We start from the raw sequence: 21941 nt of genomic DNA, 5'->3' as shown, positions 1-21941 counted from the left end.
ATGTGTGTCTTGGTCTCTGTGTGCCTGGTTCTCTGTGTGTCTGTGTGTCTGTGTCTCTGTGTCTCTGTGTCTCTGTGTCTCTGTGTGTCTGTGTCTCTTTCTCTGTGTGTCTGGGTCTCTGTGTGGGTCTCTGTGTGTCTGTGTCTCTGTGTGTCTGTGTCTCTGTGTGTCTGGGTCTCTGTGTGTCTGGGTCTCTGTGGGTCTGGGTCTCTGTGGGTCTGGGTCTCTGTGGGTCTGGGTCTCTGTGGGTCTGGGTCTCTGTGGGTCTGGGTCCCTGTGGGTCTGTGTGTGTCTGGGTCTCTGTGTGTCTGGGTCTCTGTGTGTCTGGGTCTCTGTGTGTCTGGGTCTCTGTGTGTCTGGGTCTCTGTGTGTCTGGGTCTCTATGTGTCTGGGTCTCTATGTGTCTGGGTCTCTGTGTGTCAAGGTCTCTGTGTGTCTGGGTCTCTGTGTCTCGGTCTCTGTGTCTGTTTGGGTCTCTGTGTGTCTGGGTCTCTGTGTGGGTCTCTGTGTGGGTCTTTGCGTGTCTGGGTCTCTGCGTGTGGGTCTCTGTGTGTGAGTCTTTGTGTGTCTGTGTGTTTGTGTTTCTATGTGTCTGTGTCTCTGTGTGTCTGGGTCTCTGTGTCTCTGTGTGTCTGGGTCTCTGTGTCTGCGTGTCTGTGTGTCTGTGTGTCTGGGTCTCTGTGTGTCTGGGTCTCTGTGTGTCTGGGTCTCTGTGTGTCTGGGTCTCTGTGTGTCTGGGTCTCTGTGTGTCTGGGTCTCTGTGTGTCTGGGTCTCTGTGTGTCTGGGTCTCTGTGTGTCTGGGTCTCTGTGTGTCTGGGTCTATGTGTGTGAGTCTTTGTGTGTCTGTGTGTTTGTGTTTCTATGTGTCTGTGTCTCTGTGTGTCTGGGTCTCTGTGTCTCTGTGTGTCTGGGTCTCTGTGTCTGCGTGTCTGTGTGTCTGCGTGTCTGTGTGTCTGGGTCTCTGTGTGTCTGGGTCTCTGTGTGTCTGGGTCTCTGTGTGTCTGGGTCTCTGTGTGTCTGGGTCTCTGTGTGTCTGGGTCTCTGTGTGTCTGGGTCTCTGTGTGTCTGGGTCTCTGTGTGTCTGGGTCTCTGTGTGTCTGGGTCTCTGTGTGTCTGGGTCTCTGTGTGTCTGGGTCTCTGTGTGTCTGGGTCTCTGTGTGTCTGGGTCTCTGTGTGTCTGGGTCTCTGTGTGTCTGGGTCTCTGTGTGTCTGGGTCTCTGTGTGTCTGGGTCTCTGTGTGTCTGGGTCTCTGTGTGTCTGGGTCTCTGTGTGTCTGGGTCTCTGTGTGTCTGGGTCTCTGTGTGTCTGGGTCTCTGTGTGTCTGGGTCTCTGTGTGTCTGGGTCTCTGTGTGTCTGGGTCTCTGTGTGTCTGGGTCTCTGTGTGTCTGGGTCTCTGTGTGTCTGTGTGTCTGGGTCTGCGTGTCTGGGTCTCTGTGTCTCTGTGTGTCTGGGTCTCTGTGTCTCTGTGTGTCTGGGTCTCTGTGTGTCTGTGTCTCTGTGTCTCTGTGTGTCTGGGTCTCTGTGTGTCTGGGTCTCTATATGTTGTGTGTGTGTGTGTGTCTGTCTATCTGCGGTGGTGCAGTGGTTCGCGCTGCACTGCCCTACGAACCTGGCAAAACATATTTCCATTGCCGCTCATGACCAATAATAGCGACAGCAAATATCTGAACTATTCCTCGACAGACTTCCTCTTAGATCGACTCAGCCTTAAGTGAGTACCTGCTGCAGTGTGTATTAAACATCAGCATTGGAGGAGACAAAGGCGGCCCTGGGCGTGGTGTATGTATGTGTGCCGTGCCGGTTTTTACACAGTGCAACTCGCTAACGGCATTGGCCTCCAACAGTTAGTGGATATATGGGGAAGGGGGGGAATCGATGTGTATTTGTGTGGGGCTGTTAGACTTCCACAAAAGTGGTACTTATTTTATTGTCCCCAGCAGTGAGTGATGATGTATGTATGTTGAACATCTTTCGCACCATACGTAGCCAACCGCGCTAATCGCAGGTGCGGGCGGAAGGACCACAAACTAACACGCACAAAGCAGTTGTAAAGAAATGAGGTTTCAATCTAGATGGTTTAAAAGTGCTTATCTCCAGTGGCTTGCAGATATTGGAAGCATGAAACTCACAGAGACCCACAGAAAACCAGAGACTCGTATGTATGCGTGTTGAACTTCTTTCGCATCGTACATAGCCAGTCGTGCCAATCGGAGGTGCAGGATGGAAGGACAACAAACTAAACACAAAAATCAGTTCTAAATAAATGAGTTTGTCAATTGAGTACAGCGGTGTTCCAGACGGCCGCAGAAGCGCAATAAGCACTACTCTGATCCACCCTTTGTCTCCCGTTTTGCCTTGTGGCGGTGTGTCCAGGGTGGCGGCAGTGGCGATGGCGATGCGGATGAAGTTGTCGAGCGTGGTGGCGGGTTGCCGCATGGGGGAGCTCTTCTGGGGAGAGAGGTGCTTGGAGCTCCCCGCGTGCCTCCTGTACACACGCGGCGGCACGGCGCCCAACCTGACGCACGACAACCTGGAGCTGGTGGAGCCGGCACCGATCGTGGCCCAGGTCCCCCTCGCCTCACTGTGAGTGACAGCACAGGTCTCCTCTGAGTGATCAAGACCAGATTCCAGCTGCTGTTCTATCTCATGATTCTAGCTCCCATCACTGTTTCCCTGCTGCTGTTGCTGCTGTTGCTGCTGTTGCCACTGCTCCTGCTGCAGGGCGGAGCAGCAGGAGGTGCTGGAGGAATACGGGGAGGGGTTCGCAAAGTTCATCGGTGAGAAGCGAACAAGGGATAAGTAGCAAAACCCTCGCGGATTCAATCACTCCAATTCACTCACTGATTCACTCATTGCGTGTACATGCCAGAGCCAGGAGACTACTCCCTGTCCCCTCATGTTCCACGTTGGGTGCCATGGTGGCGAGATGTTAACTACCTCGCCTGGTATACAGGCGTTCGTGGTCTCTATCCCGAACCTGACGCCTGCTGTATATTTGGAGTTTGCGCTCTCTCTCATTGTGGTTGCTCGGATTTTTCTCCGGGCCCTCCGGCTCCACGTTTAGAATCAAAATCAATGTGCGTTCAGAGTATTTGGCTGCTGCTATAAATTTCAATGACGATAAGCCACTTCGTTGAGCTATCATTTGTGGCCAGGTCGGATTTGAAAAAAAGTTATATAGCTCAGTGTGCCTTACCGTGATGAAGTAAAAAAAATAGTTTAATTCCTTCAGAAATACCAGAAGAAAATAACTGCGGTTGGCCTACGAGGGATAGCCGAACGCAAACTGTTGAGCAGAGGCTGCCATACCTTTGTCGGGAGCTGGACCAGTACCGTCTAGATCCCCGTGGAACACTGGTTCTGGCTCCAGTCACCGTGAGGGGTGGGCAGTCCTCGGCTTTGCCATTTCATCATTTTCAATGGGTTTTGCACTTATCCGTAAGTCTTTGTGCTTATTTAAACTATCACTCGCTCACGGCCAACACCAGTGACATTTATATCTGAATCGGTCCTGGGCCTTCCTTAGGTCGGCTCACCCTCAAATGACTACCTGGTGCTGTGTGTAAACATCTCCACTGGAGAGACAAAGGCGGACGGGGCATGGTGCTGGCCACCCACCCTCTTGCAGCGCTTGCCCCAACACTCTGTGAAAATATTATTTCGGTAAAGCCACGTAGATAGAAAAAATCATAAAAATATCACGACGTTTCGATCGCAATCGTCATCAGGTGAAAAAATAGCGGGAGAGCTGCTGAGGCAGGATGTTATAAAGCTTTGAGATGGGTGTAGCCCAAGGGTCATAAGCGAAGTGGGCGGGGCTTGTGGTGAAATTTGCATGTCAATGTAAGATCGGGTAAATCGGAGAGCCACATCCACGACGACGAAGCTGCGGGGAGGTGGCCATTGCATTGTGAGAGATTAGCATATCAATGTAAGATCGTAGAGCCACCACCACATCGAGGAAATCGAACAACGGTGGCTGTGTTAGTGAGACATTTATCCTGTTAATGTAAACACATTGAACCTGTTAATGTAACACCAGAGAGTCGAAAATAACTACTAACATCGGCAGGTAGGATGGTAACATCACAGTCAGTTAAGACTTTACCTGGTTAATAACGTCCTTCCAATGATTGCTCAGTTTGTATCCATCTTCTCGGTTGAAATTGTGTCTGTGTTTATATTACTCGATGGCTTCATGAACGAATCTTTGCTGATAGCCAGTGGGTTTGCAAAGTACCTTCGTCTTGGTAAAATCTATTTCGTGTGCGCCCACAGCATTAAAACAATGATCAGCCACGGCCGAGGTATTGGTCCTACCGTGTTTCAGATCTGCCTTATGTTCATGAACACGGTCTGAGACATGGCACTGTTAAAAGGCTACGCGGGGTGACCTCTGTCTTTGCGTGTGTGCATTCTCCTCCGCTGTTCGGCACAGGTCTGCCGGACATGCTGCTGCTGTGCACGCAGTACGACCCGGCAACCCCCACTCCACAGGGGTTCACCACCAGCAAGGTACCACCACCCCCCCCAACACCCCCCTCCCAACACCCCCCCCTCCCTCTCACGCAGTAGACCAGGAAGAATAATCAGACGTGTGCATGGATTCTCTAATGCTTTCCATAGGGCGGCAGGCTTGTGGCACTGCAGTGGTGGTACGCCCGCTTCGCAGAAACCAGGGGCCTGGAGATTCTATTTGTGACTCGGATGCCTTTCTGCGTGGAGTTTGTATGATGTACCCCTGTTCTGCAGAGTGAGCGAGTGGAGTTTGTGTGATCTCCCCTTGTTGAGCAGAGTGAGTGGTGTTTGTATGTCCTCCCCCTGTTGAGCAGAGTGAGCGAGTGGAGTTTGTATGATCTCCCCCTGTTCTACAGAGTGAGTGGGTGGAGTTTGTATGATCTCCCCCTGTTCTGTCGTGTGAGTGGAGTCTGTATGATCTCCCCCAATTATATACAGAGTGAGTGAGTGGAGTTTGTATGATCTCCCCCTGTTCTACGGTGTGAACTGAGGTAGAGTTGTATGTACTCTGCCTGTTCTATAGAGTGTGAGTGAGTAGAGTTTGTATGTCCTCCCCCTGTTGAGCAGAGTGAGTGGAGTTTCTATAATGCCCCCCCTGCTCTGCATGGGGTTTTCTTCCAGAGATAGACCCAATATACACACGGTGTCACTGATATTGGCTAAATGTCCCAAGTGCCGACAAACGTAGCCGCAAACGACTCAATTGGGATCAATCTAGATTTGAAGTTTTCGTGACTGCAGGGATCCATACTCATTGGTTCTTTCGGTAAAGTCACGTAGCTATAAAATTAAAATTAAATCACGACGTTTCGATTGCAACACAAGCAATCATCATCATCAATGGGGACCGCACACAGCAGCGGCGTTGCCCCGCACTGAAACAAAAAACTCGGCAGGACCCCCTCCTGCGAGAGACGGTTGCGTCCCGCTGGGCCTCTCGTCACCGATGACCCGTGGGGACTGCGCGACCGGTAACCGAGCCGCGTGCGTCACCTCCCCCATGTCCGTGCCAGACCGTGTCCGTCTGGGGCAGCGGGGGCCGCATGGAGCTCTCCCCATCGCGCTACGTGGAGCTGCAGCGAGCGGTGCGGCCCGCCTGCTACCAGGTGCGACGCACGATCAAGACGAAGCCCCCTTGCCCCCCCGCTCCCTTCCTGCTCCCCCCCCACACCCCCCCTGCTACCCCACCCCCACAACCCCCCCCACATTTGTTTAGTTAGTAGCAGTGCCTACGAAGGCCGGCACGGTACACAACGGGGGAGGAGGGGGTGGGTGGCCAGCACCATGCTTGGCCGTTTTTGTCTCCCTAGCGGCGACGTTCATGCTCTGCGGCAAGTACTCATTTGAGGTCGAGTCAACCTAGGGGAAGCCCAGGACTACTCACAAACACAAAGATCACCCTGTTTAGCCTCAACAGACTGTTGGGGCAAGTGCTCGTTTGAGGCTGAGTTGACCTAGGGGAGGCCCAGGATAGTTCGTAGCCCAGTGCAGCAACCACGACACTACGCACACACACACACAAGAGCCCCCATTCGCCATTAACTGGCGGTGACATCACCACGGCGTTTGTGCCAGTCTAGGTGCTTGTGACGCATGGTGGTGATTGTGACGCATGGTGGTGATGGTGGTTATGACGCATGGTGTGGTGATGGTGACTGACGCTTGGTGATGGTGACTGACGCTTGGTGATGGTCGTTGCGACGCATGGTGATGGTGGTTATGACGCGTGGTGGTGGTTGTGACGTGCGGTGGTGATGGTGGTGGTTGTGACACATGGTGGTGGTGATGGTGACTGGCGCTTGGTGATGGTGGTTGTGAATCATGGTGTGGTGGTGGTTGTGACGCATGATGTTGGTGGTTGTGAAGCGTGGTGGTTGTGACTCGTGGCGGTTGTGACGTGGTGGCAGTGAGGCATGGTTGTGGTGGTTGTGGTGGTTGTGACCCGTGGTGGTTGTGACGCGTGGTGGTAGTGAGGCATGGTTGTGGTGGTTGTGGTGGTTGTGGTGGTTGTGACGTGTGGTGGTCGTGGTGGTGGTTGTGACGCGTGGTGGTGGTTGTAGTTGTTGTGACGTGTGGTAGTGGTTGTGGTGGTTTTGATACGTAGTGGTGGTTGTGACGCAGGCCCCGGCAGCTGATGACGAAGGCCCCACGGCGTCGAGTAAGCGTGAGCGGCGCGGCGTGGATCGAACGCTCGCCTTCCTGGACGCGTGCCTGCTCGCTCACCACACTCACCCGGTGAGCGGTCGCTGCTCACTACTCTACTTACTATACCACTCACTACACCACTCACTTCACCTCTCACGACACACAACACAATCCACTCACTACACCACTCACTACACCTCTCACGACACACAACACAATCCACTTACTACACCACTCACTACACACCACACAATCCACTCACTACACCACTCACCACACCACTCACTACACACCACACAATCCACTCACTACACCACTCACTACACCACTCACTACACACCACACAATCCACTCACTACACCACTCACTACACCACTCACTACACACCACACAATCCACTCACTACACCACTCACTACACACCACACAATCCACTCACTACACCACTCACTACACCACTCACTACACACCACACAATCCACTCACTAGACCACTCACTACACACCACACAAACCACTCACTACACCACTCACTACACACCACACAAACCACTCACTACACCACTCACTACACCGCTCGCTGCACACCACACAATCCACTCACCCGGTGAGCGATCACCACTCATTAACTGTGCAGTTGATTTTTTATTTAAAGCTTTCGTGACTGCAGGGATTCATATTCTTGGTTCTTTCGGTAATGTCACGTAGAAGGGAATAATACAAATATAAAACGATAAAATTCTCACGACGTTTCGACTGCAACACAAGCAATCATCATCAGGTGTGAAAAAACACAGCAACACATTTTTAAAAAGTGGCGTTTTTTTCTTAACGTCAGCATCACGGACAGCGATTTTGGCAGTTGTTCAGATGGACGAATCCATCTATGTTCGGAAAAGAGGAGGGGGGAGAGGAAGAGAATGGAATGCGGTCTGAAAGTCACCATAAGCGTGAACACAATCAATTAAGACCTGAAATGGTTTATCAAATCCTTCCAATGATTGCTAAGCCAGAATCCATCTTCTCGGTTGAAATTGTCTCTGTGTTTGTATATGTGGATAGCCTCATGAACGAATCTCTCATGGTAGCCAGATGGCTTGCAGAGAACCTCTGTCTTGGAGAAGTCAATGTCATGTAAGCCCACTGAATTATATGTGATCTGCCACGGCCGAGGTGTTGGTCCTATCGTGTTTTTTTTTTTGTGCTCACGGATGCGGTCCGAGACATGTCGTTTGGTTTCTCCAATGTAACTGCTACCACAGAGGCAACTTACTTTGTAGACGCCAGGGTACTGTATGTCCGGAATCACATCTTTTACAGACGGAACCAGATCACGGATTTTATGTACAGTGTTGAATCGGACCTGGATCTTGTGTTTATTCAAGATTTTGGAGATCTTTTTTGTGATTCCCGCAATGTATGGTAAGGTGATGTAGGGTAAGGTGACGGATGCTTACCTGAAACCGGATTTCCACCACCATCCATCCCAGAAGAATTCCCTCATCAAGACTCTGCACCATAGAGCATCAGCCAGTCATCTCAGTCATCTCAGTCAGTCGACCCGTGGCACCTGGGTCTGCCCCATGACCTCCTGCCAACGGGTGTTCAACACTTCACGTTGACTCAACGTGCACATAGCCTGGCACAAGCGCCGTGGTGATGTCACCGCCAGTTAGTAGCGAATGGCTTTTATTGGTGCTGTGCGTGATGCGTGCGTGATCATTATCTGTTCAGTGCGTGCGGTGCAGTGCGTGCGGTGCCGTGAGTGCGGTGCTGTGCGTGCGGGGCTGTGTGTGTGTGGTGCTGTGTGTGTGTGGTGCTGTGTGTGTGTGGTGCTGTGTGTGTCTGGTGCTGTGTGTGATGCTGTGTGTGTGTGGTGCGGTGTGTGATCGTGATCTTTGCGGTGCGTGCGGTGCAGGAGCTGAGCAGCGTGGGCGTGCTGGGCACGGTGCAGGGCGGTGCGCTGCTGGCTGAGCGCGTGCGCTCGGCGCGCTGCACCGCCGCCCGCGCCGTCGATGGCTTCCTGGTGTCGGGACTCAGCCAGCGGCAGTGCGGGGAAGGTCGGCCCGGCACCGCCACGCGGAGCCGCATCCTGCGTGCCGTCATCGCCGAACTGCCGCCAGACAAGCCGCGGTGACGCACGCACACATGCACAGACACACGCGCGTATGCACGCACACAAAGACAAAGATCACGTAGGTATAAAATAAAATAAATCACGACGTTTCGGGCAACACAAGCGCCCGTCATCAGGTGGAAAGCTGGCGGACACTTGTGTTGCGCCTGAAACGTCGTGATTTATTTTATTTTATACCTACGTGACTTTACCGAAAGAACCAAAGATTATGGATTCCTGTAGTAACGAAAGCTTCAAATCCTATGTGTAGCCTTAACAGACTGTTGGGGCAAGTGCTGTTAGCGAGTAGCGCCAATGAAGGCCGGCACGGCACACGAGGTGGTGGGTGGCCAGCTCCACACCCTCCGCCTTTGTCTCTCCAGTGGCGATCTGCACACTACACCAGGTACTCATTTGAGGCTGAGTCGACCTAGGGGAGACTCAGGAACCAGTTCGAATAATCGTCACTGGTGTTGGCCATGAGCGGGAATTGGACTCGGGTCGCCTGGTTCGTCGTGGCGTGCGCTATCCACTGCACCACCGTCACCACACAAAGAACAAAGAACCCCCGTATAGCCTTTAACAGATTGTTGGGGCAAGTGCTGTTAGCGAGCACCTATGAAGGCCGGAACGGTACACGAAGGGGTGGGTGGCCAGCACCACGCCCGCCCGCCTTTGTCTCCCTAGTGGCAATGTTTACACACCGCACCAGGTACTCATTTGAGGCTGAGTCGACCTAGGGGAGGCCCAGGACCGGTTCAGATAATCGTCACTGGTGTTGGCCGTGAGTGGGAATCGAACCCGGGTCGCCGGGTTCATAGCGCAGCGCGCTAACCGCTACACTACCGCTCAGGACAATGAGGCCCAGGACAATGTGTGGTGATGGTGTCGTGGTGATGGTGTGTGTGGTGATGGCGTCGTGGTGATCAGCGTGGTGAGTGTGTGGTGGCGGTGAGTGTGTGGTGACGGTGTGTGTGGTGGTGGTGTGTGTGGTGATGGTGTGTGTGATTGTGGTGTGTGTGGTGGTGGTGTCGTGGTGATGGTGTGTGTGGTGACAGTGTGTGTGATGATGGTGTCGTGGTGATGGTTTGTGTTGTGATGGTGTCGTGGTGAGCAGCGTGGTGAGTATGTGGTGATGGTGTGTGTGTAGTGGTGGTGTGTGTGGTGATGGTGTGTGTGGTGATGGTGTGTGTGGTGATGGTGTGTGTGGTGATGGTGTGCGTGGTGGTGGTGTGTGTGGTGATGGTGTGTGTTGTGATGGTGTGTGTGGTGATGGTGTGCGTGGTGGTGGTGTGTGTGGTGATGGTGTGTGTTGTGATGGTGTATGTGGTGATGGTGTGTCTGGTGGTGGTGTGTGTGGTGATGGTGTGTGTGGTGATGGTGTGCGTGGTGGTGGTGTGTGTGGTGATGGTGTGTGTTGTGATGGTGTGTGTTGTGATGGCGTCGTGGTGAGCAGCCTGGTGAGTGTGTGGTGATGGTGAGTGTGGTGTCGTGGTGAGCAGCGTGGTGAGTTTGTGGTGATGGTGAGTGTGGTGACGGTGTGTGTGGTGATGGTGTGTGTGGTGACGGTGTGTGTGGTGATGGTGTCGTGGTGATGGTGTGTGTTGTGATGGCGTCGTGGTGAGCAGCGTGGTGAGTGTGTGGTGATGGTGTCGTGGTGATGGTGTGTGTGGTGGTTGTGTGTGTGGTGGTGGTGTGTGTGGTGGTGGTGTGTGTGGTGATGGTGTGCGTGGTGGTGGTGTGTGTGGTGATGGTGTGTGTGTGGTGGTGGTGTGTGTCGTGATGGTGTGTGTGGTGGTGGTGTGTGTGGTGGTGGTGTGTGTGGTGATGGTGTGCGTGGTGGTGGTGTGTGTGGTGGTGGTGTGTGTGGTGGTGGTGTGCGTGGTGGTGGTGTGTGTGGTGATGGTGTGTGTGGTGATGGTGTCGTGGTGAGCAGCATGGTGTGTGTGGTGATGGTGTGTGTGTGGTGGTAGTGTGTGTGGTGATGGTGTGTGGTGGTGGTGTGTGTGGTGACGGTGTGTAGTGATGGTGTCGTGGTGACGATGTGTGTGTGGTGACGGTGTGTGGTGGTGGTGTGCGTGGTGATGGTGTGCGTGGTGGTGGTGTGTGTGTGGTGTGTGGTGACGGTGTGTGTGGTGACGGTGTGTGTGTGGTGTGTGGTGATGGTGTGTGTGGTGATTATGTCGTGGTGAGCAGCAGGGTGTGTGGTGACGGTGTGTGTGGTGACGGTGTGTGGTGACGGTGTGTGTGGTGACGGGGTGTGTGGTGACGGTGTGTGTGGTGTTGGTGTGTGTGGTGACGGTGTGTAGTGACGGTGTGTGTGGTGACGGTGTGTGTGGTGACGGTGTGTGTGGTGATGGTGTGTGGTGACGGTGTGTGTGGTGACGGTGAGTGTGGTGACGGTGAGTGTGGTGATGGTGTGTGGTGATGGTGTGTAGTGATGGTGTCATGGTGACGGTGTGTGTGGTGACAGTGTGTAGTGACGGTGTGTGTGGTGATGGTGTCGTGGTGACGGTGTGTGTGGTGATGGTGTTGTGGTGAGCAGCGTGGTGAGTGTGTGGTGATGGTGAGTGTGGTGACGGTGTGTGTGGTGATGGTGTGTGTGGTGACGGTGTGTGTGGTGGTGGTGTGTGTGTGTGGTGATGGTGTGAGTGGTGGTGGTGTGTGTGGTGACGGTGAGTGTGGTGACGGTGTGTGGTGAGCAGCATGGTGTGTGGCGTGGGACGTCCGGACCGAGTGCTCCGTTGTGCCGCACTCGGCGTGGACCTCTTTGAGGGCCACTTCCCCTTCCTGGTGACGGAGCGCGGCGGTGCTCTCCACTTCTCCTACGACTGGGAGACGGGTGAGGAGTGCCACACCGTCACACCGTCACGGCACTCACCATCACACCATCACACCGTCACGGCACTCACCATCACACCGTCACGGCACTCACCATCACACCGTCACACAGTCACGGCACTCACCATCACACCGTCACACCGTCACGGCACTCACCATCACACCGTCACACCGTCACGGCACTCACCATCACACCGTCACGGCACTCACCATCACACCGTCACGGCACTCACCATCACACCGTCACACCGTCACGGCACTGACCATCACACCGTCACGGCACTCACCATCACACCGTCACACCGTCACGGCACTCACCATCACACCGTCACACCGTCACGGCACTCACCATCACACCGTCACACCATCACGGCACTCACCATCACACCGTCACACCGTCACACCGTCACGGCACTCACCGACATGGCACTCGCCATCACGAAAGAGTGTTCCAGACGGTCGTAGAAGCGCATCTGAAAGCGCGACTGCGTCTTTGTTCGATGGCCGAGCCAAAAGCTGCCGCCGCTGCTGCTGCCGTTGGTGCTGCTGCTGCGAGGACGACGGCCGGAGCTGTCGTGGTGAACCGTTGTCGGCTTTTCCCGTGCGCAGGGGCAGCGCTTGGGGACGTTGCGGGCGAGGAGGGCGACGACGCCGGGGGGAGCGCGATCCCTGAGGTGACGCAGGAGGAGGATGAGGAGGAGGATGAAGAGGAGGATGAAGAGGAGGAGGAAGATGTCCGCATCCCCACGCGATTCGAGATGAACCTGCGTGAAGAGAGGCAATTACAGCGACTTCCTTTTTCTAAAATCAGAGTCGTTACTTAGACTGTAGGAGGAGGAATCTGATGAGCCGTAAAGCTCTTTTTTTTACAAATGTTCCATTAGGGCACGGAGGTCAGAACGCTCAAACAACAAACACGACACACAAACACGATAGGAGTGCATAGGATAATTACTTTAAAAAAATACGTCTACAAATAAAACTAAACTATTTTATTTTTTATCTGACCAGGTGAAGTCCTCCGAGCTGTATAACTCTTTTTCAGAAGTGACCTGGCTACAAACGATAGCTCAACGAATTGGCAAATCATCACGTGGAAATTTATAGCAGCCAAATACAACAAATGCGTGACGTTGATTCAAAATGTGAAGGGTAAAAACCGGAGGACCCGGAGGAAAAAAATCCACGCGACCACAGCAGGCATCAGGGTGTCCGGATCGAACCCACGATCAGGGAGTAAAGATTTGAAAGGGGGCACCGCCCGTGGCAGCTGTCAAAAGGTGACTGGGGCAACTGAGCCTGCAGTCTGGCATTAGTCTACGAGTACGAGGGTGATGGGGGATGATGATCGCTCTGTGGTCTAGGCTCGGGCACGCCCAGTGGCAGCTGTCCCTGTGTGGCGCAAGGTGACTTGGGCACTGCAAGCGGGGCAAGATGTTAGTCTGCTACGAGTAGCGCGGTGGGGGGGGGGGGCGATGTGGTTGCTGTGTGTGTGAAATCCCAACTCAGTAATTTGTGGTAATGAAAATATATTAATGCAATTTGGGAGAATCTGGATTCGCGACACCGGCACACGTTGGCTTCCCCCGCGGGCCTTTGTGAACGAAGCGACAGGGTCTTTAGACGCCCGCCGTGGGCGCGGAGTGGACGGTGCAATATGCAGCTGAAGTATTAACCAGGGGTGGCCTGCCGGGTTCAAGCCACGAACATCTCTGCAACGAGCGGCAGCTGTCTGTCGCGTGGTGTCACGGTGACGCTCGTGCGCGCACGTGCGCAGTCCGATGAGGACAAAACTTGAGGGTGAAGTGTCATTTCTTTTAGAAAAACCGGTTACATTTTTGAAGGGATTCTCTCGAAACTTGTGCTGCTTCAGTTGAACAGCAGATGAACAAAATCCTGGGGGGCCCGTGGCCTTGAAGATCGCTCGGGGCGTGTCATCTCTCTGTCACTCTTTCCTCGTGATGGTCGCTGGGATTTTTCTCCGGGTCCTCCGTCAATAGCGATCTCAATCGTCAATCGCAATCGTCGATCTCAATGGCCGATCGCGATCGCCAATCGCGACTGCCGTGTCTCTGCCGTAACCCTCTCCCCCCCCCCACCCTCGGTTCAGGTTCCGTGGCGACCTGAGCCCACTGCTGCCCGGCTGCCCCTGCTACACGTGCGTCCACCACTCGCGCGCCTACCTGCACCACCTGCTGGCCACCAAGGAGCTGCTGGCCGGGGTGCTGCTCTCCATCCACAACGTGACGCGCTACCACGGATTCTTCGCGGCCCTCAGGGGGGCTCTGCGACGGGGGCCCCCCGCTCTCGCACGCCTCCGGGCGGCGGTCCTCGCCGCCGCCCCTCCCCCCCCTCTCTCCTCCTCCCCCGGAGCCCCCCCTCCCTTTCACCCGTGCCCCCCGCCACCTCTCACGGTTGACTCACCGCTGCCTCCGCTCGCGGCGGGGGTGGAGGGGGGGCGATAAGGGTAGGGGGGGTAGGGGTTTGGGAGTGGGGTTAGAGACCTGCGGGGGGTGAAAGGGCGCCACGGTGGCTAGGGAGATGTTGACTACCTCGTCCGGTATGCGGGAGGTGTGTACGAGTGTCAGAGTGAGTGGATGGGTGAGAGTGGGTGAGCGAGTGTGAGAGTGTGTACGAGTGTGAGAGTGAGTGGATGGGTGAGTGTGAGAGTGGATGGGCGAGAGTGGGTGGGTGAGTGTGAGAGTGGGTGGGTGAATGTGAGAGTGGGTGAGTGTGAGTGTGTGTACGAGTGTGAGAGTGGGTGGGTGAGTGTGAGAGTGTGTACGAGTGTGAGAGTGGGTGGGTGAGTGTGAGAGTGTGTACGAGTGTGAGAGTGAGTGGATGGGTGAGAGTGGGTGGGTGAGTGTGAGAGTGTGTACGAGTGTGAGAGTGGGTGGGTGAGTGTGAGAGTGGGTGGGTGAGTGTGAGAGTGCGTGGGCGAGTGTGAGAGTGGGTATGTAAGCTAGGCGCTGCGGTGGTTATGAGATGTTAACTGCCTTGCCTGGCGTACAGGAGGTTGTGGGTTCGATCCCGATCCTGACGCCTGCTGCTGCTGTAGATTTGGAGTTTGCGTGTTATCTCGTGGTCCTCGTGGTCGCGTGGAATTTTTTTCCAGTTTTTTCCCTCCGCATTAGAAAAGTGCGTTTCGCGTATCTGGCTGCGATACATCTCCACGTAATGATGATGATAAGCCACTTCGTTGAGCTATCGTTTGTGGCAAGGCCTCTTCTGACAAAGAGCTCCACGGCTAAGGAACCGTCCATATATGACGTCACGCACCTAGGGGGGGGGGTCAGACATTCGTGACGATGTGTGACGGGGGGGTTGAGAAATGTGACTTCACATAAAATTGCGCAACTTGAAATAAATATAGACAACACGTTCTACTTAATTAAATATACTTTTTAATAAATGTTTTCTCCTACAACATCAGAGTGCAGTGCCACATTAAATACGCACTACAATGACAATAGTTTAAAGCGATTTGAAGCATGTTTTATTTTCAAATTGGAAATATAGTTTTTTTTTTTTGGGGGGGGGGGGCAGAGCTTTGTGACGTCATATTTGAGGGGAGGTCTGACTTTTGTGACGAGGGGACGAGGGGGCGAGGGGTGGTCAAAAAATCGCGTGTCATTTATGGACCACCCCATATCTCTTAAAGTACGTAAGTCGAGGAGTTTATGTATTTAAATTTTCCATTCTTTACATTTACCGTACAATTTATAATTTAACACTAGAAAATATTGATCATGCTCACGGAAAAAATGATATCGCACGTGGCATGTTGTAATCCAGCACTGGAGGCAGCAGCAGCAGTAGCGAGGAGTTGATGGGTCGCACGCACAGAGGTGTCGCGAAACCACCCCCCGCCTCCGCCGCCGTGGGCGTCGGGGAGGAGCCGTACCCTGGCTCGCCAGGTGAAGGCAAGTGTGGCAAAAGCGTGGACTCCCACCTGGTCAATCTGTGCGGGGTCGAGAGTTTCCCCCTTTGCACGCAACGGGTTTTTTTCTCCTATCGCGTGTGAACAGTCGCCATTAATCGGTCGATGACACCGTTATATATATATAGAGGACCGCAGAGCTTGGGGCAATTCGTTTGTAACGGCGGCTGCTCACCACCGTGTGGCTGCTGCGGATGTCCTTCCTGGTTTTTCCCGTCTCGTCCAGATGCGGGCGAGCGATAGATTGGACAGGCGGGCGATCGAGCGGGCGAGCTAGCGGGCGGGCGAGCGAGCGATCGATTGGGCGGGTGATCAATCGGGCGGACGGGCGGGCGGGCGGGTACGCGAGCGATTGAGCGAGCGGCAGTGGAACCGCATTGCAAGTTGACTATCATTCTTTAAAAGATGTGGTCATTCAGGTTGAGGTTCACACTCTGGCGCCCACCTCTCTCGAGGCACCTTCAGTAGCTGCTGCTGCTGCCTGCAGTGGTGACTGCGGCTCAACAGAGACAAAGCCACGCGTGAGCACGAGGACTAACGGGGCTCTTACACCACCACACACTCCCTTGTTAGACCCTTGCGTTTAGACCAGTGTAGGAGCCCCTTGCGTGCGTGCGAGTGTGTGCGTGAGTTTTAATACGAAGAGAAGTGACGCGCTTTGAGGAGTTGACGACGTCACGCCGGTGTTTATAACGACCTGGGTTGATCAGAGGACCAATTCGTGGAGGAGTTCCACGGGACCGCGTTGAGCTTAGAGACAGAAGTACAATGTGCGTGTTTGTGTTTGTGTGTGTGTCTGTGTGTGTGTGTGCGACCCGTGGCACCTGGGTCTGCCCCGTGACCTTACCAGCAGGCGTTCGACACTCCACGTGGCCTCAAGGTGCACATGGCCTGGCACAGGCGGCGTGGTGACGTCACCGCCACTTCGTGACGAATGGCGGTTGTTGTGCGCGCGTGTGTGTGTCTGTGTGTGTGTCTGTGTGTGTTTGTGGACGGTGGGCACAGTAGGGGGCAACAGGGGGTGCATATGCCAGTCATCTCAGTCAACCCATGGCACCTGCAGGGTTTTCCCCTGACCACTTGCCAGCGAGCCTTCGACACTCCACGTGGCTTCCAAGTGCACCTAGCCTGCCACAGGCGCCCTTGTGACATCACCACCACTTAGTGGCGATTGGAGGGTGTTATGGAGTGGTGGCGCAGCGGTTAGCACACTCCGCTACGAACATGCCTACCCGAGTTCGATTTCCGCTCATGGCCATCACCAGTGACGATTATCTGAACCAGTTATGGGCCTCCCATAGGTCGGCTCTGCCTCAAAATGAGTAACTGGTGCGGTGTGGAAGCATCGCCACTAGGGAGACAAAGGCGGCCGGGCGTGGTGCTGGCCACCCACCCCATCGTGTGCCGTGCCGGCCTTTATAGGTGCTGCTCGCAAACAGCACTTGCCCCAACAGTCTGTTACAGGCTATACGGGGATCTTTGTTTTATGGATCGGTGGCGCAGCGGTTAGCACACTCTGCTACGAACCCGAACCAAGATCGATTTCCTCTCACGGCCCAACATCCATCCAAGGGGGCAAATATTTAAACCGGATTTGGGCCACCTCCACTAGGTCAACTCGGCCATAAATGATTACCAGGTGCGAGGTGTAAATAACCAACACCGCTGGGAAGACAAAGGTGGCTGTGTACCTCGGGGAACTAGGCCCCACACAGGCTGATTAGGTTATACGGGGGTAGGAATCTTCATATTTTGTGTGCGACTTGAGGTTGTTTTAAATGAGACTCGGATTAGCTTCGCTTTGTGTGTGCGTGGTGTTTTTCTACTCTTTATAAAAGTCATCGGATGAACTCGTAACTCGTCGTCGCCTTGTCTTGCTGTTACACACACGGCCACAGGGTGCCCCCTCCCCCCTCAATCGGTGTGGTCCCCCCCCCACACCCCCCAATCGGTGCGGCCCCCCTCCCCCCTCAATCGGTGTGGTCCCCCCCCCAATCGGTGTGGTCCTCCCCCACACCCCCCAATCGGTGTGGGTTTACTCTCCAACACACCGGTTCGCTGCACGAGTAACGAATTGGCACCTTACTAATTGGCTGTCGGTTGGTGGTGGTGGCGGCTTTAACAAACACGTTTATATTCACGCAATCTAAGCCAAAATAACCCCTCTATTATGGACGATGCTGATGCCAATGCCAGCTGCAAGCGATGATGACATTCGCACTTGGAGCCTTCATCAGCAAGCCGAGCGCATGGCTATTGTGGGTTTGAATGCAGTCTTAAGTGGACGTCCACCACCACAGTGGAAGAATGTCCGGCGCATCTTACAAGTGACGGATCAGATGGCCAATGGGAAAATCGGCTCCAAAAGGAGGTCCTGGTGTGAAGGAAATGGGAGTGCATTCTCCGTTCCGTCACGACGTAGTCCCGCAGATGTTCTGGCTTGGACCCGGCATGCATCCATAATGTTGCGTGGATGCACCGATGCCCGAACAGCGTGTTAGTGATTACGAGCCCATGGGCTGCACAAAAGTCGAGCAGCCTTCCGTTATTATTGAGCCGATCTGGCCCATGCCTTCCAATCTCTCCAGCTCGGGTGCCTCCGTTATGACCCTCTCGAGCATAAAATGATGACTCTATCCCAAGGGACCAATTTAGCCAGCACGCGGGACAGGTTATAGAAGGCATCTGACTCATCGGACTTGTCTGCATAACTCCACTGAAGTTCATCTTCGGTGGGAGTGTAAGCCACCACCACATCTTGCCTCCACGCTTATTTTGTTCAGAAGCAGAGCCACTCTTTGTTGTTTGGCAGTTTCTTGCCCCAATTGGAGGACTTCATGAATACTGAATACTGGAGCCAGAACCAGTCCACCGGACCTGCTGTATTCCACAGAGGCCTGGTCCAGTTCCCGTCAAAGGAATGTGTGGGGGTCGCTAGCCCCCGAGATCCCTCCCTCGATAATACTAACGGCCGGACTAACATCATCAATCGCCCCCCCGCTGCTAAGCGAACCGCCGCTAGGCTCCTCACCCAGGGTGTGGGAGCCGTCACCCGAGGATTCCCCTCCACCGCGGGTCCGCGTAGCAGGCATGGATAACCACGCACGCGCACACCCACACACAGCTCTGCACGGCACTCACCCAACCCTGACCACTCACGTTAGGATCGCGCACCTGTGTTACACACGTCGTGAACGTGCGCGCACACACGCGTACAGCTCCACACGCGATACCCACTCCTGCGCCGCTCTGCGCTGCGCTGGCCGCCCACGTTACGATCGCGCACCTTGGGCACGCCGATTACGCACGCCGAGAGCTTACGCAAGTAACGAGCGCACGCAAGCGGGGCACACGCCGACACGACGACTCGTCCCCTCCCCCACTCGCGCGTGCACGTCAACACAAATATCGTACAAGGACGATTCTCCTCTCACACGGCTGCGTAGTCACGCCAACACACCAAAAGTGCTCTCCCCGGGCGTTAACGCACACACCTCCGTACCCGCACAATCGTACAGAGACCACGGCCTTTATGCGTACAACGACCACACACTCGCGAATGCAGTGCACGCTAATACCACGTTCCAAAAACACCCAACAACACGGTTTTGTTACTACGCTCGAGATTTTATTAGCCCTTGCTAACCAACCGAGCCACCCGTGTGTGTGTGCGGGACAGCAAGGCGCTTCTAACCCACACTCTGGTGCCGTGTAGCCCTATTCTATGCTGCGCTCTCTGCTAAACCGCTTTCCTACTCGTCCTTACCCCGAACTAACCCTCTCCTACGGATCCTACCCTCCGCTCTGAGGTGTTGTAAGGCGCGCAACACGATACCGTCTGTAGTCCTTGGTGACCTTGCGGCGCTCAGATCGTCCTGCAGACAATCTAGCGGCTCGCCCGATGACTCCTTCGTCGCTGACCCCGTGTCCAAACTCCAGAAGAAGAGAGTTCCCTACTGCCCCTGCGTTTTCTTTTAAACTATTCACATCAAAGGCTAGGCGCCCCCGTCCCGACCGCCTTGGTCTCTCGACCAATCCTGAGCCTAGGATTTCCCGCTCTTTTGCGATCCCGCCGGCCTTTGAACTTTCGACCAATCAGTCGTCCCGGTTCCTGATCCCAGCTATCTGCCTTGCTGACCCGTGTTTGTGTTTGTATGCGTTTCTAACTGCGGGGCTCTCTGAGCTCGCCGTGGTCGTGCGATCTCAAATCCGCCCACGGCGCCGCAGTGTTACTTGGCCTGGGAAGGGTCCTGTCCAATTCCCTGGCCCTGAGAAACCGTGGGGTAACCCCCCTAGGGGGCCCTCGGGTGAAAACTCAGGGTAGGTGACCCGACCACGAGGCCCTACGTGGGTGCGGGTGCGTGTTTATGTGGGGGGGGTGATGGGGGGCAGTGCGGCGGTGGAAGCCGGGCGGCTCCCTGGCTCGGCCGAGCGGCCCCGTCGCTGTGGCACCACATAGCCCCCCGGGGTGCCAGTCCCCGTCCCGGGTTGACTGGAGCACCTCGCCTGGGTTGCCCCCACGAGGTATCGCCGCGGGGTCCGCGGGATTCGCCCGGCCCTTGTGGCTGGCCTCGGGGGTGGCGGCTCCGTCTCCTGGGGCTCCGGCGGTGGTCTCCTCCTCCATTCCAACGGCTCCCCTCGGTCTCTGGCACCTGCGGGCTGGGGAACAAACTCAGAGGCGGTGGGGTTTAAGGGTCGCCGTCCTCGTCGCCCCCGGCCCCGCCCGGGGCCCCTCGGAGCCCGGGGCTCCGTGGGGCCCATATACTGCGCGAGGCCCCCGGGCACGGGGGGTAGGGGGACCCCGGGGTTTCGGGGTACTTGGACGGCGGGGCTCCCCCCCTCGGGGGCTGCTCGCCACGGCTTCAGTCGGCGGATGTTGACCACCATCTCCCGGCCCCTCTCTCCTCCCTGAATCAGCACCGTCCATGGTGAGATCTGCCGTCTCACAATCCAGGGTCCTCGCCAGTAGGTGGTCAGCTTCCCCACCTGTCCGGCACCGACGCGGGGAGTGTACAGCCACACCTCGGAGCCCGCAGTGTAGAAGGGGGGCTCCATACGGGGTCGGGCGCCCTGCTCTTGCCGCTGGTGCGCGGCCTCTCCGTGCGGGTAGGCTCGGCCCCTGGCCCCTCGCAGGGTCTCCAGCAAGTGCTCCACGGGGTGGCTCCCTTCCTCCCGTTGCGGCGGAGGGACACCGAACAGCAGATCTGCGGGCAGGCGAGACTCGCGACCAAACATCATTAGGAACGGGGTCTGTCCTGTAGATGTGTGAACGGCGGTGGTGTAGGCGAACAGGGCATAGGGGAGGTGTTCGTCCCAGTCCTGTTGATTCGCGGCCGCCATGCGTTTAAGCTTCCCGGCCAGAGTCTGGTTCATCCTCTCTACCATCCCGTTCGCCTGGGGGTGATATGCCGTGGTTCGGTCCTTCTGGATCCCGAACTCTCGGCACAGCGCCTGGAATAGTTCGGCCTCGAATTCACTACCCTGGTCGGTAATGACTCGTTCGGGGATCCCGCACTTAAGTACGTAGTTTTCCACGAAGGCCCGGGCCACTACGAGGGCTGTTTTATCCGGGATAGCCACCGCCACGGGGTAGCGGGTGAAGTACTCCACCGCTACAAGAATATATCGGTTGCCCCGGTGGGATCGTGGAAAGGGCCCTTGCAGGTCGATTCCGACCAACTGATTCGTCCGACTGACTCGGAACGGCCTCAGGGGTACCTGGTACCTCGCCGGCTTTTGCCCACACTGCTGACAGGCCCGGCAGCCCTGCACCCAGGCGGCCACATCTTGCGCCAATTTAGGCCAGAGATACTGGCGACGCAGAGTCTCCCGGGTGCGCCGTTCCCCATCATGGCCCCCGAGCGGGTGGTCGTGTACCAGTCGTAGCAGCTGGGGTCGCACCTGGGCAGGAACACAGATACACCCCGGCTGGCCGGCCTCGGTTAACTCCCGTACCACTCCGTTCTGTACACACAACCGGGCATACAAACCGCTCCAGGGTCCTGGTAGGGCGCTCTTTTCCTCCCGCAGTGCCGCCTCCACTGCCGCCAGATCCGGATCTCGCTGCTGGGTCTGTCTCAGCTGCTCGTCGTTTAGGCCCGGGAAGGCACAGCCGACGTCCTCCTGGGTCCGTCCGATCGGGTCCCGAGCCGCGGGTCCCGCGCTTGCCGGGCGGTCGACGGGATCCTCAGTGCCACCTGCGAGGGTCTCTGTGGCGCACACTGCACTCTCTCTCGGGGGGGGGAGTTTAGTTTCCGCGCGCTCCTTGGGTTCTGCTGCCTGGCGGCAGCGTCCCCCCGTGAAGCACGGGCAGGCGTCTCCCTCCCTCGTCTCAGCGCGCACCGCGGGCCGTCTTGACAAGGCGTCCGCGTTCGCGTGTGTC

General features: G+C 55.7%; 1 protein-coding gene across 1 annotated transcript; it reads left to right on the top strand.

Moving 5' to 3' along the window:
- The first annotated feature begins 2380 nt into the window (after window positions 1–2380).
- Window positions 2381–14038, top strand: QTRT2 (queuine tRNA-ribosyltransferase accessory subunit 2). Its single transcript, XM_078882493.1, is given in 10 exon segments — window positions 2381–2584; window positions 2723–2778; window positions 4440–4516; window positions 5533–5625; window positions 6641–6754; window positions 8581–8795; window positions 11484–11620; window positions 12229–12397; window positions 13730–13989; window positions 13992–14038. Coding segments are annotated over 10 exon segments (1362 nt in total). The 5' UTR covers window positions 2381–2390.
- Window positions 14039–21941: the final 7903 nt, after the last annotated feature.

This window comes from Lampetra fluviatilis, chromosome 65, assembly GCF_964198595.1.
Source record: "Lampetra fluviatilis chromosome 65, kcLamFluv1.1, whole genome shotgun sequence".
Lineage (NCBI taxonomy): Eukaryota > Metazoa > Chordata > Hyperoartia > Petromyzontiformes > Petromyzontidae > Lampetra > Lampetra fluviatilis.
Note: the sequence above shows the minus strand (reverse complement) of the source record. Positions and strands in the feature narration are given on the sequence as shown.